The 19,937-nt window shown below is 37.8% G+C and overlaps 2 protein-coding genes across 3 annotated transcripts; one reads left to right on the top strand and one right to left on the bottom strand.

The window, feature by feature from the left end:
• The first annotated feature begins 6,697 nt into the window (after positions 1–6,697).
• Positions 6,698–10,236, top strand: LOC128030629 (phakinin-like). The gene is made up of 8 exons (XM_052618417.1): positions 6,698–7,548; positions 7,630–7,712; positions 7,803–7,959; positions 8,048–8,209; positions 9,075–9,203; positions 9,286–9,521; positions 9,865–9,941; positions 10,044–10,236. The coding sequence occupies exons 1-8, from the start codon at positions 7,120–7,122 to the stop codon at positions 10,085–10,087; spliced, it is 1,317 nt and encodes a 438-aa protein (XP_052474377.1). The 5' UTR covers positions 6,698–7,119; the 3' UTR covers positions 10,088–10,236.
• A 1,186-nt stretch (positions 10,237–11,422) lies between these two features.
• Positions 11,423–18,436, bottom strand: LOC128030620 (kelch-like protein 18). 2 transcript variants are annotated; one of them, XM_052618393.1, is made up of 10 exons: positions 18,191–18,436; positions 16,574–16,704; positions 16,327–16,467; positions 15,635–15,833; positions 15,305–15,465; positions 14,942–15,078; positions 14,635–14,857; positions 14,377–14,481; positions 13,426–13,537; positions 11,423–13,297 (listed from the first exon to the last, which is right to left on the bottom strand). In XM_052618393.1, the coding sequence occupies exons 1-10, from the start codon at positions 18,323–18,325 to the stop codon at positions 12,911–12,913; spliced, it is 1,731 nt and encodes a 576-aa protein (XP_052474353.1). In that variant the 5' UTR covers positions 18,326–18,436; the 3' UTR covers positions 11,423–12,910. The 2 variants fall into 2 exon arrangements, with proteins under 2 accessions (XP_052474353.1, XP_052474362.1); XM_052618402.1 differs by lacking the exon at positions 18,191–18,436 and adding an exon at positions 18,073–18,155.
• Positions 18,437–19,937: the final 1,501 nt, after the last annotated feature.

Raw genomic sequence — 19,937 nt, 5'->3', positions numbered from 1 at the left:
TTCGTTTTATTTTTCATCAAAATGGACACCTGGTTAAAAACAGGCACTTTAAAGAAATCAAGGGAGAAATCGTTTGCATTTATAACAGATTTCTTTATGTTTTCTAATTTACAGTAAATATTTGTATTTAGTTATTGCAAATAAAAATGTGAAGTTTTATTGGAGAGACAAGGATGGGACTCCACACATGGGCTGGACGGCTGCATTCATCGAGACTGCATTGACTGGACGCCTCCCAGCATTCAAGAGGACACTGTATCATCTGCATCCGAGATGTCTGATGTCTCTGTGTAGAAAAGTTGAGGGAAGTCACATGCAGGCATTGCAGCAAAGTCACATGGCGAATGCAAGGGCAGCTCAAAAACTCCACAAACAGAATTTCACTTCTAATCAAATGGTTCAAATGATTGCGTATGTACCATGAATAATTTCGTTGACCTTTATTTGCCCAGCTGTTGGTAGAGAAAAAGTGACAATGGAAACAAAGACATAGGCACATAAAAAGACATAAGGGATGAGCAATAATAATTATTTTTCAAATCCATAACATTCATAAAATTGAACCAGTTTCTGTCCTACACTGTCCTTACATGTTAGAGAAAAACTTATTTGGGGGGATTCCTGGGGGGGTGCTGGTGTGGGGCAGGGCCCTCCCTGATGGAAAAGTGCATCTAGCACATCTTATGATGCCATTTCTATTATATCAATTTGTCATGAATTAATGCACTGTTTCCCTCATAAAAAAAAACACAGATCTTCACTTTAGCTGAATTTGCAAAATCCAGATGTCAACAACTGCGTCATTTCATCATGTGTATAAAAAAGGGAAAACAGAATAACCATCCAATCTGCTGTCACGTCAAGGCCAAATTTTGTAATTGTAGGGTATATTTAAAGGCACAGAGATACAAATCCACATGTCTTTCCTTATACCATGGAACACAAAAGTGAATTTTAAAGCATATCTTGACTACTCTTTTCAATATAATGAAAGTGAATGATAACTGGGGCTGTAGAGCTAGACAAAAATGGCAATTAAAAACTGAAAAATTTAATATTTTCAACATGACTTGATAACATATTCCATCCATTAATAGTTGTTTTAAATCAGATCTTTTACATGAATCGTATCCAGTTCACAAACCCGTCTAAATGATTTATTAACACATCGGACTGATCTGGTTCACAGTGATTATCAGTGAATAATAATTACATACATTAGAACTCAAAATTTTCCTTGTCCATTCCACAGAAGAAAAGAACGTCATAGAGGTTTGGAATGACATGGGGGGGTGTAAATGGTGACAGAATAGTGAAACTTTGGTCATCTATCTCTCTGTTATCTCTGGAAGATCTGTCTTTGTCATCTCCGTCATACAAAAATCAACTCATAGCCGTACTAGCAGACACATTCTGTTGGTATGAGCAATCATGCAATGTATGCTCATAAATATAAGAGTTTTTTTAACAGTAAGCAAGCAAACACTCAGTAAGATACAACCGTCTGACCACAAAAGCTTTTCAAAGCAGTCAGGAAACTCCCTGATGACAGTCCCTGATGCTTTTGGTGCCATCCCTTTTGGTTCTTTGTGATTTGTTAACTGGCTGTAGCGTTTGGTTTCAGTGAAACTTACAAAAGTGGTTCTCACCTGAAAAAGTGTAGGACGGCTCTGTAAACTCAGGCACTAAATTCAAATTTATTTATGACTCTATTTATAAACTGTGATCAAGCTACTAGATGGAATACTTGTACTTCATGCCACTGACCATCACCATTTAAAATAAATTAGTAAAGGTGATTATGGTGAAAAACTTGACCTAAAATTTAAATGTAAGTAAATTGTGACCTAAATTCCTGGTGTTGAATTAATCAAAAGCATGTTATATGTGAACTACCCATATGATTACAGCATGTTTTCTTGAAGTCATCTCCTTCCAGCAATTTTCTGTAGGTGGAGATCTCAACATCCAGGGCGAGTTTGATGTCCAGCAGCTCTTGGTAGGCCAGGATCTGTTTGTGAAGGTGTGCTTTTGCCTCTTCTATGGCTGATGTGAGGCTGGCGATCTGTGTCTGGTACTCAGCAACACCCACACTGGACTGGCCCTGGGCTTCTGCTAAACTCTGCTCTTGAGTCATGTCCTGAAAAAATAAACAACAAATTTGTGTTTCTCATTTTGGATGACTTCAAAACAAACAGATGGGGATGTTTCAAAGAATAATGTTTTTTATTGTTGTCCAGAATTTTACCGTATAGCTTTGCCATACAGCGTCATAACAAGTGCCAAAAATCTTCACCTAATGCTTCAGCACTTTCATATTTCATATTCTCAGACACTTAGTTTACTGTAAATGATGTAAAGTTCTTGAAGCGTCTGAGGTGTCTGGGAAATGTGTTCTTTTGCAGCATCTCAGCTACTCTTGTGGCATTGGGGCTTTTGCAGGCAATATGACATGCCTGAGAATTTGATCAACAACCGCTTCCTATGTCATCTGTTTCCTGTCTCAGACAGCTGTGATTTCTTCAAGAGATGTTTATTATATGCTGAGAACCTGCACTGAAGCTTTCTACCACTTTCTCAAGGGAACTGCTACCGTTGAGCACTTTTACCATTTGAAAACAGCTACAAATACCTTGATGAAATTGCACAACTCTTTTAAAAGTGTCTTGCTTTGGCCAACATCACACGTGAGTTTGTAATACACTTCAGGCTTTTTTTTTTTTTTTTTTGTAATTACATCATAAAATCTTAAGTTATACTCCTACAAATGTTATGTCATAACAAAAGAAAACACCAGATCTAATGTCAAAAAAGTAAAACAAAAAGGAAACACTCACTTAGCCTTCAGTTCATGGGCAGTTCCACGGACATTGTCCAGCTCAATCTCCAGTTTGATGGTGTCGGTAGTGAGAGTTTCCAATGTGCTGCGATACTCTGTCAAAAAAACACTGCAAAAAAAACACTCCATACAGAAAGAATAAGCTGTAACTTGTCTCAGTGGTAAAGTATGGCGTCGGCTGCCTGTTAAACCTCAAAATAACCTCTGACCTGCAGGCATATTTTCTTTCTGGGTTTTCAATTTAAATGCTGTATTTCAGTGAAATCTTAATGATGAATTTCACCCCTAAGTTCATGTCATGCAATTTGACCTTACTGAATACTAAGATTTAATTCCCCATCAGAAAATGTAAATGCCTTAAATCTCTTTTAAATGTCTGGAGAAACATCCCAAAGATATTCTCCCCAAAACCAAATTTGATGTGTTTGCTTGAGGAGCCACAGAACATTTTGAACCTGTGAATAATTACAGGAAAAGGACATTATAAATGCTGATTTATAGAATAATGCTCCACAAAAATCTGCCAGTGTTGTTATTGTTGACTAAAACTAAATCTATTGCATGGAATTTCTGTAAATTATATATAGGGTAAATTAGCATTATGGCTGGAATACACCATAGATTTTGAACAATCTGAAAACAATTGAAAATATGAACAGATTTTAAAACTCTAGTAAATACTATGTTTTGTTGTTGTTGTTTGTTTGTTTTACAGAGAAAAACATCAGACACTAAAGGACTGAGGAACACCCAACAAACTTATTCAGAAATGTATGCCTTGTTTCTAGGAGACAAATGAAAACAAAGCTAAAAAAAAAAAAAAAAAAGCTGACATTGACACATTAGGAAGTTTTCTGTGAGGTCAGTGCTTGGTATCGGTGACATTAATGAAAAGTGGAATCTAGCAGACTTCTGTTTGGTCTTGGAAGTCTCACGGGCAGACTCTACTGATGGATCTGTGTCTGTTGTGACAGGTGAAACTACCTTCAGTCATTTTACAAACTCATGGCATGCCCATGGCATGATCAAACTCACCTGCCACATATGTGATTTCACGAGTTCACATCTACGTATATTAATTCAGTAAGGTTATGCGTATTTGGCGTGCTGTCCGGGTGGAGGGCTCCGAGCTCGGGATGTGGCCCGAACCCAGAGTACTCCCCCCGGTTGTGGTAAGAGTAGATGGATCTATAGTGAGGAGAATGGGGTGGAGGAGGGATGCTGAAAACTGTCAATGAACAGAGGTAGGTTCTGCGGTTATTTATACCTTGTCATGAGTTGATTACTGATTGGTCTCCACTTGTGTTAATCAGGTTAATGAACTGCGATTGCTTCTCCCGAACTTTGTTATAAAACTACATTATGTGAAAATACCCTGACCAATACATGACAGAGAGAAAGAGAAGGGGGAATCACACACTTTTGTTTTCCTATCAGATGAGGAATTGTCTCTGGTTCAGTGGAAAATGTGACACTTTTTAATTTCACTTTTTTAACGAATGTCATAAGTGTACATTGCACTTCTCCCAGGGTTATTTAGAGGAGGAAGAGGTTTTATTCCATTGATTATTTTAATACTTGGGGTTTATTACAAGAGTCAAACTCATAGGTTAGGATAATCCGCCTTGGTTTAAAACATAACAGTAGATATGTTTATAATGCAGAAATAGCCAGCAAAATTCTGTTGACGAACTTGGCTGGAAGACAAAAAGTACATCAAACTGTACCTTAGTAGTTCAGAAGTCCCCTTTTGAGATATTTTCAAGATATTCTAACAGCTCTCTGCTATGAGAAACACATGCAAAACCAAAGTTGATTCTGGGTTACATGCTAAAATTTTGTTTTTGTACATTTTCAGTTTCATACAGTAGATCATGAAAGCCCCTGAATCGACCTACATAGCTCATGGAACACAATCTCTTGTGTAGTGGTGCATCTGCTTTTAACAAAGCCTCTGGCCTTCTCAGTAATCAGTGAAAGTCTCTCATGAATAAGTTTGATCCTCATTGGGCCATTCTCTGGTGATGTGTTAATAATATCTAATCGGCGAGTGTGATTTCACCAAGTACAGCATGTTCCTGGAACAGCATTCCAATCAACCAATCAGAATTGAGATATAACTTTTCAGGAAATATCTGTTTTAGGCTTACAACCAGAGTTAGGTGCCTCTACACCCTTGTTAATCAGCTATCATTTCCCACTGATTTTAGGAATAAATTATGAGTACGGTTAGGTTTAGGGGTAGGGATTAGGTTAAGTTTATATTTTTGGACAATAATGTCGATCAAGGATCATCAGAAGATGTTGATCCAGAAACATGTCTTAGAAAGATAAAAGCCAAGGATAAAGATTTCCCAGTTATCAACATCACATCTTCATTATCGGACACAATATTACTATAATCTCATAACTCATATTACTCGTATTACTCATACACTATACAAGCATTGTGCAGATCAAAGTGTCCTAAAGTGGCCTACAGTGTTAACATGGCTGCAAGTGTGATGCTGTAATACAACAGTTTAGTAAATTAATATTGAGAAACTTGTAATTTGTTTTAGCATACCAAACAAAGCAACTGCAGTGATGTCATTGCTAACTAAGTGAATCATAATTTCTTCACAAATGAATCAGTTGAATGAATGATTCAGTGACTCACTCATTCAAACACCCACTGTGTACAAATTTGAATACTATCCTTATATTAAATTTAAATTATGCATTTAGCAGATGCTTTTATCCTAAGCAACTTACAGTGCATTCAGGCTATCAATTTTTTACCTATCATGTGTTCCCGGGGAATCAAACCCCCAACCTTGCGCTAGCTTGCTTGCTAACGCAACGCTCTACCAGTTGAGTTACAGGAACACTATATAGTATATGAAATTTGAAATAGTGTATCCCAAATCGTAGTATGTTCAAATAAGCATCCCAGAGGTACCTGGATGGTATAATATTTCTTGTGGAAATTGAAAGTGCAGATCCATCCACTCTCTAAGGGCTAATATTGCTGGTGAAATGATGCATGTAACTATGCAACAGAACAGTCAGTTTAAGATGTAATTATAACAAAGTAGTTTGTATGTCCCAAGTACTTCCCAAAGCTTGTCTACTATTCTGCTACACTCTCAAAAAAGTATGTTCTTCTTCCTCACAAAAAGAGTACATACTTTTAGGCCATAGTATAAGTTGGTGAATTGGGACACAGCAAACCATTCCTGATGCTTGGAACGAATTAGTTGAATGAATGACTCATTCAAAGCCACTAGTCGCCACCTACTGGCATAACAATGTAACCTGCAGAAAGCGTAAATGAAAAATCCCAACAGTGAAAAATGCCAGTGCTGCTGGAATGAATGGCTCAATGTTACTAGCATACTCTACTACTCTCTTAATGTAAATTTAAGCAGAAATAGAATGGCCTACAAATAGTACGATAATACAAATTCAGTCTAATCAGAATTCTTCCAAGGCCTCTCTGGCAGTCAGCAGAGAGGCCTTGCTTTTCAAGTGCACAAACTATAAAAAGAAAAAAAAAAGACAATTTTAAATAAGTTTAACGAACAGAAAGTGCTTGAGCAGCATAATGTTGCTATGGTTACTTGATCAGGGTAGGTTGCTGTGTTAAACAAACAGTCAACTTCACAATATTTATAGCCTCTATATAAATGCACTTTTTTGTATGAGTGATTAAATACAGATAAATAAAATCTTATCACTTTCTCATGGGAAACTTCTGACTTCTCTGATTAGAGGTCAGATTAATCAATTTGCCACCAGCAAACAGGACAATGTGGTGAAGATTACTTATCAAACGCAAAATCATGTTGTGAAACAATTAACTCTTTATACTTTGATAATAAAGGGTGAAATAACATTCTGGATTCATATGCACACGCACACAAAAGTGCTCCCTTGGGTCATTGTGATGCTAGTTTAGTTTCCCCACTGTCATTGTCAAACATAGTCATACATACCTGTACTGAGAGTGGGACCTGGATTGGTCTATAGAGCTTTCCTGAGAAGACCACTGTGCTGAGGCAGCCAAAAAATGCCTAACGCTGATCAACAAAGAGCAGTGACCAGCAACACCAGGTTTCTGTCACAATAGTACTAAAAACAAAGAGCCTGCTTTCCAGAAGAACAGGCCACCATAAAGAGGGACGCACTCTTAGCTGTTGCTGTTTAGCTGAGGGGAGGTCAGTGGATATTTACGCTCACTTTGTGATCATGTCTATGGACTGATAGTGGTCTGTCACTTAAAAAGCTTCAGGACAGGAATGCCTTTGCCACGACGCCGATCCTCCTTCCTGGGCCAGGCTGCTTCCGAGCGGCCCGGCGGTGTTGGTCGCATGAGTGCTGCAGGGACCTCTGCGCCTCGGGGGGTGTTTGTAGGCATGGCTCCCACTGGAGGTACCAGCAGCCTGGGTGCACGTGTGTCTCGCAGAGCTCTGGGCATCCACAGCGTGTTTCTGCATTGCCTTAGAAGCACCAGTGTTCCTGTGGTGACCCAGCCTGGGCAACGAGGCCAACAGTTTGGCTTTGACAGCCTCAACACGTGCCTGCTGGAGTACCGCGATAAAGTTCATGCTCTGGAGCAACTCAACCAACAGCTGGAGGAACAGATCAGACACTGCTTGGATCGAAAGGCTGTCAGCGCTGGAACATGGACTGGCCTGAAACAAGACTGGGAGGATGTTTATATGCAGGTAAGAGGATGTTTGACAGGTTTGGAGAAATACATCAAGCATAGAGTGTACAATAAGGCGTTTATTTCTGCTTTCTAACAGGTCAGTGAGGCCATCCTGGACAATGCTCGACTTATGCTCCAGACTGAGAATGTTCAAGCCAATGCAGAGGACTTTAAAGACAGGTGTGAGTGTGATTAAAACAGCAACAGATTTGGATCTTATCCCTAGCTTTTATCTCATTGCCATCAGTGTTTCTATGCATGTATGTGTAGGTATGAGAATGAGCAGCCATTCCGTAAAGCACTCGAAGAGGAAATTAACTCTCTGTACAAAGTCATTGATGACGCAAACCTGACCGGGTTGGACCTGGAGAAGGAGATTGACAGTATGAAGAATGAGCTAATGAATCTGGACCAAAATCACATGGAGGTGAGATAAGACAAGCTCCACAATCGAACCCTCTTCATGAGAGAGATGTCTCATTGGGAAATTGGTATTTTCTTTTGCTCTTCTTCAGGATGTTAGAGCGATCTATAAGCAGATGTCCGACCGTGAGGTTGATGAGCCAGATGCTCCCACTGAGACCAGCCTGGACCAGATTCTAGCTTTTATCCGCTCTCACTGGGAGAAGGTCATTGAGAAAAACCGTGCTGAGACTGATGCCTACCTTGAGTGCAAGGTAAACCACAGAACATGAACCCTTAGAGTTATTTATTAGGAAATAGACTATTTTATCACACAGTGCTCTGCAATCCTTGATTCTGAATCAGTCAATCACTTCATCCTGGACCAAATATGTGTGCAAAATGACCACTAAACTGTATAATTAACTAATCTGTATAATTTTAATCTTTTGTTTCTTTCATCTCACATAAAATAATTTGAAAACATTTTATGGTCATAAATGAATTAGGTATCAGGAATTAACAGTGAATTATTATTATTTTTTTTACATCATTTATTATTTTATTTTATCTTGAGCACCAAATCCACATATTAGGATGATTTCTGATGGATCATGTGACACTAAAGATGGAGTAATGACTGCTGAAAATCCAGTTTTGGCATCACAAGAATAAATGACATTATATAATTATAAAATAGAAAACTGTTACCTTGAATAATACAATTTCTTGGTAATTATAATTTTTTATATTGCATGTTTGATCAAATAAATGCTCACTTAGTGAGCATAAGAGACTTCATTAAAAAAAACATTCATTAAAAAAAAAAATTACATGCCCCAAACGTTTTGAACGACTTATATAAGATTAAAAATATAATTTATTATTGAAGAAAAATAAATTAGTATATGTAGAAATTAGCATTAACCGAAATTTAATAAATGTTGTAAAAGTACTGTTCATGTTTATTTTATGTTAACACAAAACTACTGAATAATATTACCGACCTTTTCAGCTCAAATAAATATTTCCATCAGGACCACGCCAGTGTCACAATCACTTTATTGGGTTTATTTTGTAATAATGACCAGCTGACTGAAAAAGTCATAATATGACAATCCCCTATTTGTAAATGTGCAGCAAACTGAAAATGTGGCCAGTAAGCTGAGTCGAGAGGAAGAGGAGTTTGAGAGTCTGAAGACAGAGTGCAGTGATGCTGGGTGCAAGATTCAGAGTCTGCAGGCCGAAACCGAGTCTATTAGAGCTCTGGTAGGACAACCTTCTCAAAGCAAAGATCATAAAGCACAACAGTATTCAATTCACTAGACTGAACTATGCATGATCCCTGCAGAAACGTGGCCTGGAGAACACCCTCAATGACGCCAAGCACTGGCATGGCATTGAGCTGCAAAATCTGGGCTCTGTTATCGCAAAGCTGGAGGCGGAGCTCAACGACGTCCGCGGAGACATCGAGCAGCAGCGCCGTGATTACGAAACCTTACTCAACAACAAGATGAAGCTGGAGATGGAGATTGGAACATATCATGGAATCCTGGATGGAGAGGAGAGCAGATTCTACTCCTCAACGTAAGGCTCATTTCTATCTGCTTATTACACGAGGATAAGACAACTAAAGTCTTCTTCCTCGTTCCTCAAATGCAATGAATCCGGGATCTTCAAACTCGGTCCTGGAGGGCTGGTGTCCTGCAGAGGTTAGCTCCAACTTGCCTCAGCACACCTGCCTGGACGTTTCTAGTTTACCTAGTAAGAGCTTGATTTGCTGGTGTGTTTGATTGGTATTGGAGCTAAACTCTGCAGGAAACGAGCCCTGCAGGACCAGATCTGGAGACCCCTGAATTTAATTCCTCCCTAGTTTTGGATCTGAGATCCCAGATCCCTCAGGTAACCACAATGTTGTTCTGTACTGCAGGTTCCTCGGTGGTTCTTCAGTACCTGAGGAAAGAACTGATCCCACACCTGGACCACAAAGCAGTGCACAGACCGAAGGTTGTGAATATTAAGCTTAACATTAATGACAACAATGTTTTGTAGAACATATTAAGAGATGATCAAGATAAAAAAAAAATGTATTTTTATGTCTTCTATCAGGTTCTAATGCTCCTGGTGCTCCAGAAGAAAGCAAGCCAGAATGATATATGATTTTATTAATCTTTGCAAAAATGTTGATTTTCATTTGTTTCTCCTCACTTGTAATTTACACCATCTATAGACTTCATGATTACTGTGCAGGTTAGAAATAAATAAATGATATATGACATTAACTGAAGATGCACTCATAAAATACTGAGCTCAGTTCATTTTTATTGAGCATTTAGCAGAAGATTTTCTTTACAAAGAGTCTTCAGTTGTTTCTCTGACACTAGTCTCTATGATTCAATATTCTGATGTGCCTATATCCTATTTTACTCCCTCGGGCAGCAAAGCCATAAATGATAGTGTGGGAAATATGAATAATTGACTATGGTCAAAACTGAAGCTCCTTAACACATTAATAACACCTTGTGGTTATAATGACACGTCTATGAAACAGCCACTTAGACGTTACTTCAAATCCATGTTATCTTTCTAAACTATCATTTCTTTGTTTAGGAAAACCTCAAATATCACGTTTACTGCATGCATGAGAAAAAAAAGCACAACGCTATAACAAAAGCCAATAGGTGACTGACATTCCTTTTTCAAATAGGTGATGTTTTTAAGGAAAAACAGTCCTGAATTTACACTTATTTTACTGAGAATTTATTGAATATTTCTTTTTTTTTTTTAAAGTGCATGACTTAAGACACGACAGTCGGAAATAGCATACTAAAATATAGTTGCATAAACAGATTACACAAGATTTCTAACATAAACTGAAAGATATTCATATTTAGGGGTATTCATTCAGCAGATGTCACTTCTCTGGTCTCGTTGGGTCTCCAATGACAGAGAAGCATCCAGCACAGTAACGGGCCGGTTTCTTCGTGTTAGCAGAATTGGCTCTTTTCATGCGGAATCCAAGACTGCTGACCCTCACGTCCTACAAACGTCAGCACAGCTGTAATACTCCACATACAAACAAAACAGGTTTGATTATGTAACGTCATAAACATGCTTCTCACCTGTGAGTTTCCTATTGTTACACTTTCTGACGGCTGTGGATCTGATTTTTGGATCAGTAGAGGCGTCTGCAAGATGAAGAACGAATGCATTACATCAGTTACAGTTAGTGTTTTTAACACCAGAAGCAGCTCCAAAAGAAAAAAAAGAAGATTCTTCTACCTTCTGAAGTGGCTCCATAGGAAGAGCAGCTGAGAGGTTCAGCACAGAGATGAGCAGTAACATCATCAGGGCTCTTTTCATGTTCCCAGTCATCTTCAGTCTCATACTAACTGAACAAGCAAACGCCCGTTCAATTAAAACACCACTCGAAGGGTGGGACCCAAAGCTGTTGTGCGTCACAAAGAAAATTACAGCACAAGGCGCCGTTGTGTCCATAAAATCAATCTTTATTTAAGACATTTAGGAACTATGTGAAAAAGAATATTTTAGTCCCACACAGAAGATCTCAGTTAATGCCGTTCCTTGAGGTTACATGGAAATGTTTAAAAGCTAACAGGGGCGGCAGACTCGATGTTTGTCCCTGTTGAGCTCTCCCATCTCAAAACGGAGGTAGCCGAGGATATTCAAACACATACAGAGATGTGATCCATATATATATTAGATTTCTGTAAAATGTAAACTTGATTCTCATTTATGTGACAAACTACCATGTGCAATGCTATAAAAACAGGACAGATTACAGCTAACAATAAATTAGAAGAAGAAATACTGCATCGCAATTGGAAGTTAATACAAAATGAATCAGCAGAGAAACGCAGTACTGGTATTATGAGAATATAGAAACCGTATTAAAAATTCACAGTCAGTAATCCTAATTTCAGATGTGTTGTTTGAAAACCATCAAGTTGAAAATGTATACCTTTATACAGTTACGAAACACAATTTGGATAATTTTTGCACAAAACATGAGGGAATGTTTCATTTAAATCTCAAATACTCACAGTTCAATAAGAGGATGTGAAGCCACTATACTAGATAATCCTGAAAGCACATATCTGAAAATAGTCCTACCTCAATTTCCCTTTCACTGCTAAGTGTGCTGGTTCTCGAAAATGTGAAGATCAAATTAAAAGTAAAAGCAAGTCACGGGATTGGATGGGTACACCACAACCCATCTATCCCAGCTGGTGATCTGATCGGTCATCCCCAAATCAAAAAGACGTTTTCTTTCAGCAATTCAAGTCAATAAAGTGGTCAAATAAAAAAAATAGCCCTATGTTAAGTGTAAAGTCATGGCACATCTAGCAGATGTTTTGCACATACAAATAAAAAGTCAGTTGCTCACATTAAATTCCCATCAATATCCCAAGTAAAATACCGTTAGTACTTCGAAGCAAGAACATTTTGTGATAAAATATGATTAAAAACAAGTTTATCCTTCTTAATTATACTCTCCCAATTATGGCATGGGTTAACAGTGATTAACTTTCACCTGTCTAGAAATCTGAACTGGCTTCCAGTATAGAGGAATAACATTACAACTTAATATGTATACATTATGATGATACTCCCCAACAGCTGATGTTTTAATGTGCCCACGATATACACTATCTGATAACAGTGCAGAAGTGTGCTTTTTAGCAGCGGCCCATTTCCTGTAAATGTCTTCGAAATGCACGTGTTAATTCTACATTTGGTTGTCAAAAAGAACAAAACAGGATTACATCACCATTAAAGGTGTACTGGCAAATCTGCTGTTTAGGCTTTTCTCAATAAAAAGCCTAAACAATAGGATCTCTGATACAAACATGTGAACCAAGGGCCATGAATGCCTTTTGTTACACCACTCAGTACAAAAGCCATTTCTTTTTAAATAATGAAAATGTCCTAATGGGCTGAGGGAGGCTGTGGAGTTAAGCAGGCTGTAAAGGTATACAGCCCACCCCTACACCGCCTTCATGGCAAACCATTGGTGCCATAAACGTCCAACGGTTAGTTTCTGGGTCATACATTTCCATAGAGCTGAGATTGGACTGTCCATCATAACCTCCCACTGCATAGAGTCGACCACAATTGGCCACCAGAGAAATGCGGCTGCGTCGAGTGTTCATGGCCACTAGGTGGCTCCACTGATCTGCTACTGAGCTGTACACTTCTGCTCCACTGAGGAACGCAGAGCCGTCATATCCTCCTGCCACGTACAGATTGCTGCCAAAGGCTGTGGCGCCATGCCGACAGCGCTTGTTTATCATGGGAGCCACAGGGTGCCATAACGCTGTATGATGGTTGTAGTACTCCACCTAGTGGCGGGAAACATCAAACAACAAGGTAGATATATTTAAGGAACATTCACAACTTTACAACAAGTGTACAAAAGACTGCAAATATGTATCCTCTTCCTGTAAATTGAATGCTGATGTTTACTTACTGTGTTAAAGATCTGTAGACCATCATGACCACCCGAAACATATATCCTGCCTTCAAATAAAGTAACACCAGCAGCACTGCGGCTTGCACTCATTTCTGTAACTATCGTCCATCTGGTAACAAACACACATAAACACATGTAATCAGACATATGCTGATTGCAAAGAAAGCTATGATGTTTGTTGAGATGGAAAATAAATGAACACCTAAATGGATAGTTCAATAAACAGCAAAATAGGGTTGTCACAGGTCCAACACCACTGAAAGGATTCTTGATGCCATAACATTTTTTGCTATCGAAGACATCTTTACTTAAATCATTAAATATTTATATATTGATACATATATTATTCATAAATAAATCAATTAATTAATAAATTATGAAAATAAACATGGCATGTGGAAGCACTTATAAAAGTTATAAAATTAGGAACAGAAAAATCATAAGCAAAGGGATAAATAATATATTAACAACATTATTATTTAATACACAGTAGCAAGCCTATTAGGCTGTGTTAACATTTTCTATCTGCTCATATACTGAAGACTGCATGATTGTGTACAACCTTTTGAATTACATATAGTTTGGCCAAGATTAATAAAGCATTTAATTATAGTGCAGTGTAAGAACATCAAGTTGTTAGAAAGTTTATCTACATAATATTATTACAATCATCATTACATGTAATAGTTTAAAATTCAACTGATGACTAATTTGTGTAATGTTAATGTAAATTCTAAGTTGTTGGTCTCTTTTGCAATATAAAACAGCCTGATGGAAGTATTATATTATTCAATATTATAAAAACATTTTTGATATTCTTTTGGTCCACATTTTAATTTCTACTTAATAACAAAATCATTTCCATTGCTTATCACTTGATTCACAAATTAATGAAAAGGTGGAAGCCCTACATTAACCCTGCATTTTTCTTGAGGAATGTATGATTACCTGTCAGTCTCTGGAGAATAGCACTCAACTGAGTTTAGAGAGGACTTGCCATCATATCCACCACAGACATATATATGTCCATCAACTACGACTGTTCCCATTGCACTAATGCAGAACAAAGAGAAGAAATATAAAAAGTATTAGATATATTTCACATGTATCGAAAACTTGTTAAACTTGTTCCAGTTCTTTCTCAATTAACAATTCAATAGCTTTTCAAATTAAACATATAAATATGACAATTTCAGGATTTCCTACCTGCGTTGTGTATTCATGCTAGCAACTTTGGCCCATGTGTCAGTTTCTGGATTGTAAACTTCCACCGTTCTGAGCCGCGACTGACCGTCATAACCACCGATGGCATAAAGCAGCCCGTTCACGACAGCGACACCCACTCGACTGCGGGCTGTGCTCATAGGTTGGCATCGCTCCCAACAGTTTCCAATGGGATCAAATACTTCCACAACGTTTAATGAGTCACCTGTGCATAAAACAATGACTCAACAAAAACTGACACTGACACGTTGAGTAACTAGCACATGAGGTTTCTGAAAGGAGGAGGTACCAGCACTATTGAGGCCCCCAACTGCATAGATTAAGCCCGCGATGGAGGTGCAACATCTCTGTCGTGTTTTGTAGGCTGGGAGGTGTGGACGTCGCTCCGGCATCAGATGGTAATCTTTCGCCTCATCGACAAGGTCCCTGTTGGAGTAAAAGTCCCCAAAATGATTAATCCCACATCCTTTCAAAAGTATTTCTAAAAAACTGTTCTATAGTCTCAAAATTGTTATTTTTATCATATAATATCTGAGAATGGAAAGCGTTCTCAGATATAAAAAAAATCACATGCAATATTTTAGATTCAAAAAAGTGTGTGATGCCAAAAGGTCCAATTAAGGAGCATAAGTTATCTCATAAAGAAACTTGCCTGCATTTGTGGCAGCAGCGCACGAGCTCATCTTGTTGGACTCGGTCAGCAATAAACTGAGGTCGACATAGAGGCAGTCGGGTTTTAGACATTAACTCTGGTAACTGCGACTCCCGATCTTCACGTGAATGCCATACCCAAGCAAGTACGGCCTCAAACACCTACAAACAACAAACAAGGTCTGGTTTTCTTCTTTATAATGTCTCAAAAGAAAGGCCCAGAACGATGACACAATGACAATATGAGATCTACATCCATTCATTAAGCTACATCCTTTCTTTACAATGCGTCACTACAATGTCTTCATCCAATCTCTCCAGAGACTCTGACCTGCTCCTCTGCTTGGACATTGAGCTCATCGCAGCCCACAAGCTCAAGCACCTCCTCCGGCCGAAGGGCCAGGAACTCCTCAGACAGGGATACCTCGAAAAAGTGCTGGTGAACGAAGCTGTTGGCTGCATCATAAAGCGTGGTGCACATCATAGTCTCTGCAAACTGCCGCACACCAAGGCAATTCTTTGGATGCAACCTGTAAATTAGGAGCAAGTCTGGAACAATGAATCACTTTAATACCATGACCTGAAAGAGGCCTATAACAGTTATTGACTGTAAACTGGGGCGCGCGTCCTAAAAGCAACAATGGTCACAAGCTGCATCGATACCAATGGAGCTCAATTAAACTTGCGACCGCAGTTAGCTAACAATGCTTTTGGGAAACACCCGACTGTGATTGTGATGTTATCATTATTATTTAATCACATATTAACTCCTTATTATAAATGTTGAAACTGATGTGCTGCTTAATATTTTTTTGCAAACAGTGATATATTTTTTTCAGGATTCTTTGGTATTCTTTTTTTATTATTATTATTGAATTAATTGTTTTTTAAACAGAAATATAATTAACTTTTGTTCAATTTAATGCATCCTTGAAGAATTAAAGTTTTGGGAAAAAATTTTTTGAAAAAAATCTTACTGATTCATTGGTCTTTTGAAGAAATTGTTATTTATTTATACATTACCTCTGTTGTAAGAAAGAGCAGCAAGCATCTTTGACATTTTGGAGCTGCAGGAAACTGGCCCCTATCAGAAGGGCCTGGACGTTTTGTTGGTCTATGGCTATGTGTCCGTTGTAGGCAAAGTTTATTAGGGCTTCAAGTGCACTGTTTAGATGCAAAACAGAGACGAAAACTCTTACGTTCATATACAAACAACACAATAGAGCATGTCTTGATATCTCAGATATCCCTTTGAGGTTTGTATCTTCACCTGGGGTCCATGCCCTGCATGACGATCTCATCCTGTTTACACTCCACCATGTCATTGGTGAACATGGCATGGAAGTACGGAATAGAAGCAGCAAGGACTATTCTGTGAGCACTGAATTTGTGCTCTCCTACCTGCATAAACAGACAGATACACAAATCTTGAACAGAAATCATCCCATATATATATATATATATATATATATATATATACAGAAAAATGTCCTGGTTCATTGTTGATAATTGCCAAATTAAAAATTTGAAACACCCAAATGAAAACATATTATGACCATTCTTCTGGCCAAAAATTAACAGACAATTAACTTTTAATGAATGTAGGAGCATATGTGGAAAAAAAAGAGCAGTAAGACATTGGGAAAAACCTATTATACTGAAAACTGTAGTATAGGCCTACATCCTATTACTGTTAGTCAGCAAAAACATGCATACAGCAGGTCCAGTGAAGGAGATAAAGCGGATTACTGCTCTCTGTGACCCACATAAAGGGCTGATGATGCAACAGTTAAAGCACAGCAGCGGATCAGAGACTGAGCACATCTTTCATAACCCGACGCTTCTCCTAATGCGGTTTTATACAGCAACATCATAATATATGTCATAATATATGACATGTAAATTTAATGGTCATAAAATAACTCTTCAAAACATTTGGTTCTTTAATTACAGAATGTAATTAATTTGTCTAATTCCCAATTATTCAACTATTATTTAAAATGTTTCACTACCTCCTAGTTTCTGTAAATAAAGAGGTTGGGGAGGGGCTAATTTGTCATTAGAGCATTAGTACCAAAATGATCTTAGCCTAAATGTGTACGCACACAGCCTTCGAAATTTGTCTCTGGGCCTTGGAGTCAGAAACATTAAGAACATTGATGTAAAAGGCTTACAGTCACTCATTATATATCAGTATCTGAGTCTGACTGTTAAACAATTTACAAACATTTTTTGTATACAAAGGATTACAAACAGTAGGCAATATTTAAAAAGCCAATCCAGTTCATTCTAATTCATCAATCTAATTAATTATGTAAAAAAATAAATAAATGCCAGAGCCAAACTGTTATAATATTTTGCCAAAATAAGTCAAACAGCTCAAGATATGCTGGCTGTCACTGGTGTTTCTTTTAAAATCAGCTTCACAATGTAGTTAAACATTAAACATAAGGAAGTGACAACCTATTAACAGACCATGGAAGGCGAATTCAAACCCCAAGTAGTTTAAAAATTCATCTACATGTTCAAATAATAATAGAAACAATAGCAGAATGTACTGTTTGTCCTCCGTGCTTTAGAAGTTTAGTTTATATATACAGCTCTGATGCAGATGATGAGGATGTTAGCTATACATGCTAACTAAATAACAAAATAATAACAACTCGCTTTCCAACTATACATACAAAATATACATATATCAATTTAAGAGCTACCTGCAATGAGACAGATAACAACAGTTAACAAACGACTAAACAATTTGAACATTACAGTTGTTCCTTCCGCTGACATGGTCTGTACTCCACTAGCCTCTCCCATGCTGACAGCCCAGTGCTACTTGGTTAGCATTTCACTAGCGAATTAACCCTAACAAAGAAAAGCACAGTACCTTTAGGGTAACATCACACAGTTTCCCTTGTCGTCGGATCTCCTCCATCACTGCATATCCACGAGCGGGCAAATCGGCGACAGAAAAATGCATCAAATCTTCTAATTCTTCAAAAATCGTGTCACTCATCGTCATTGATGGATTGGCAACGACACTTTTGGTCCAAACCGAGACGCCGTAGCTCGAGCTGTATTATGAGTGCCCTCCACCGGCGGTGTCTGCTCCCTTTCATGCAGGGCTCATACACGGATCAAATCAGATTTATGTGGATGTACTGGTCTTATTTGTCTGATTCACATGTAGGCCTACATTATGGCTTAGGTTGAGTTCAGACTACAGACCAGATCTATAGTCTTTGACAACATAGTCCCTCACAGAAACTCACATGACAACTATATACTTTAATGTGATAGTTCAGTGTTTTTAGGATATTTTTTGTCATGAAATTTATCACATACTACTAAAACTATGGGTCCTCATAACTTTATATAGAGTAAAATAAGTAAATGTAAAATAATCGTATGAATGGTTGTTCTCAGGCCAGGAATGAGCAAAACGCAGTACATATTTCCACTGCTTTTGCCAACCTCTGGAAGAAAAAAAAAAACACCACCTGGAAAATCTTGTCTGATGGACTCCAGAGCTAAGACATTCAGACGGGTGGCCTCGCAAAGCAATACAGAAAGACAAACTCTTCTCAGAGTCTCTACAGATATTCTAGTTTGTTGAATCAGATCTCCAGAGCTGTATGTGTCTAGTGTGGATAGATGATAGTTTAAAAGGTTACATTTTAGATTTAAGTTAATGAGTTGCAATAAAATAATCTTTATTGTTTACTCTAGTTGTAAATGGCTTCTTCTTGTTCAGCTGACAAAAACCAGAGCTCGTACACTGTAAACACAACCGACACAAGTACCCAAGATCGATAATGAAGTGCCAGATAGCCTATTCATAAAATAGTGTTTATTAAATATTAATTTGTAACTACAGGACTTTGCCAGTAGGTGGCACAAAATTTCCAGTAACATGACTGAATGTTCCTACGAATTCTAGTTCATCTAGTTTAAAACTGAACAGACTCAGTCATTCTGGCAAACTTGGAATGGCAGGAAAATAAGTCTTTCAGGCAGAAGAGCTGTTAACCTCGGGGATAGTTTAGCAGAAGTGACTGTACAGCTTTTTAGAAAGCAAAACAAGTCATATAACAGAAGTGTTGGCATACTTGGTGAAATCAACACTTTAGTGTATGAAGACATATTATGTGGTAAAAAAAAAAAGTGAGTATTTTCATACATATAATTTAAAAACAAAACATTAAAGTGATGTTCATGTACAACTGCTGATGACTGGCACATTATTGGCAACACATGTATTAAAACTACACCTAGTAGCAACATATGTAACTTCTCATGGGATTTCGCAAGAAAGAGAGTGAAAGGTATAAAGGGTCAGTAAGTGTGAAATACTCCACAAGCATATATATAGTGAGTAGTCCTTAACAAGTATTTGGACAGCTAAGACTCTTTAAAACGTGTAAATGTCATTGTACACTCTAGAAACAAATTATGCAAGACACTTTTCAGAACTAACTTCCCATTTCATAGAATTTCTGTAATTTTACTTTTAACCAACTAGTCTCATGGGTAATTTTTTAGGGCACACTGAATGAAGTTCCCCTCAAGTTTCTTAGCAGTGTGAACAAAGGTCGGGTGTAGTTCACTTAATTAAGAATAGACATCTCCTACTA

This window comes from Carassius gibelio, chromosome A2 (genome assembly GCF_023724105.1).
Source record: "Carassius gibelio isolate Cgi1373 ecotype wild population from Czech Republic chromosome A2, carGib1.2-hapl.c, whole genome shotgun sequence".
Lineage (NCBI taxonomy): Eukaryota > Metazoa > Chordata > Actinopteri > Cypriniformes > Cyprinidae > Carassius > Carassius gibelio.
The sequence above is the reverse complement of the archived record's forward strand: the minus strand, read 5'-3'. Positions and strand labels throughout refer to the sequence as shown.

Bases quoted from the DNA above. Each gene is read 5' to 3' on its own strand.
- LOC128030620 (XM_052618393.1), bottom strand. From the start codon at position 18,325: ATGACGATGAGTGACACGATTTTTGAAGAATTAGAAGATTTGATGCAT. The intron at 16,468-16,573 runs GTGAAGATACAA...GCATCTAAACAG, and splicing joins ATGCAGGGCATGGACCCCAG to TGCACTTGAAGCCCTAATAA. The intron at 13,538-14,376 runs GTAATCATACAT...GTTTGTTACCAG, and splicing joins TATTCTCCAGAGACTGACAG to ATGGACGATAGTTACAGAAA.
- LOC128030629 (XM_052618417.1), top strand. From the start codon at position 7,120: ATGCCTTTGCCACGACGCCGATCCTCCTTCCTGGGCCAGGCTGCTTCC. The intron at 7,713-7,802 runs GTGTGAGTGTGA...ATGTATGTGTAG, and splicing joins GCAGAGGACTTTAAAGACAG to GTATGAGAATGAGCAGCCAT. The intron at 9,522-9,864 runs GTAAGGCTCATT...TCTGTACTGCAG, and splicing joins AGCAGATTCTACTCCTCAAC to GTTCCTCGGTGGTTCTTCAG.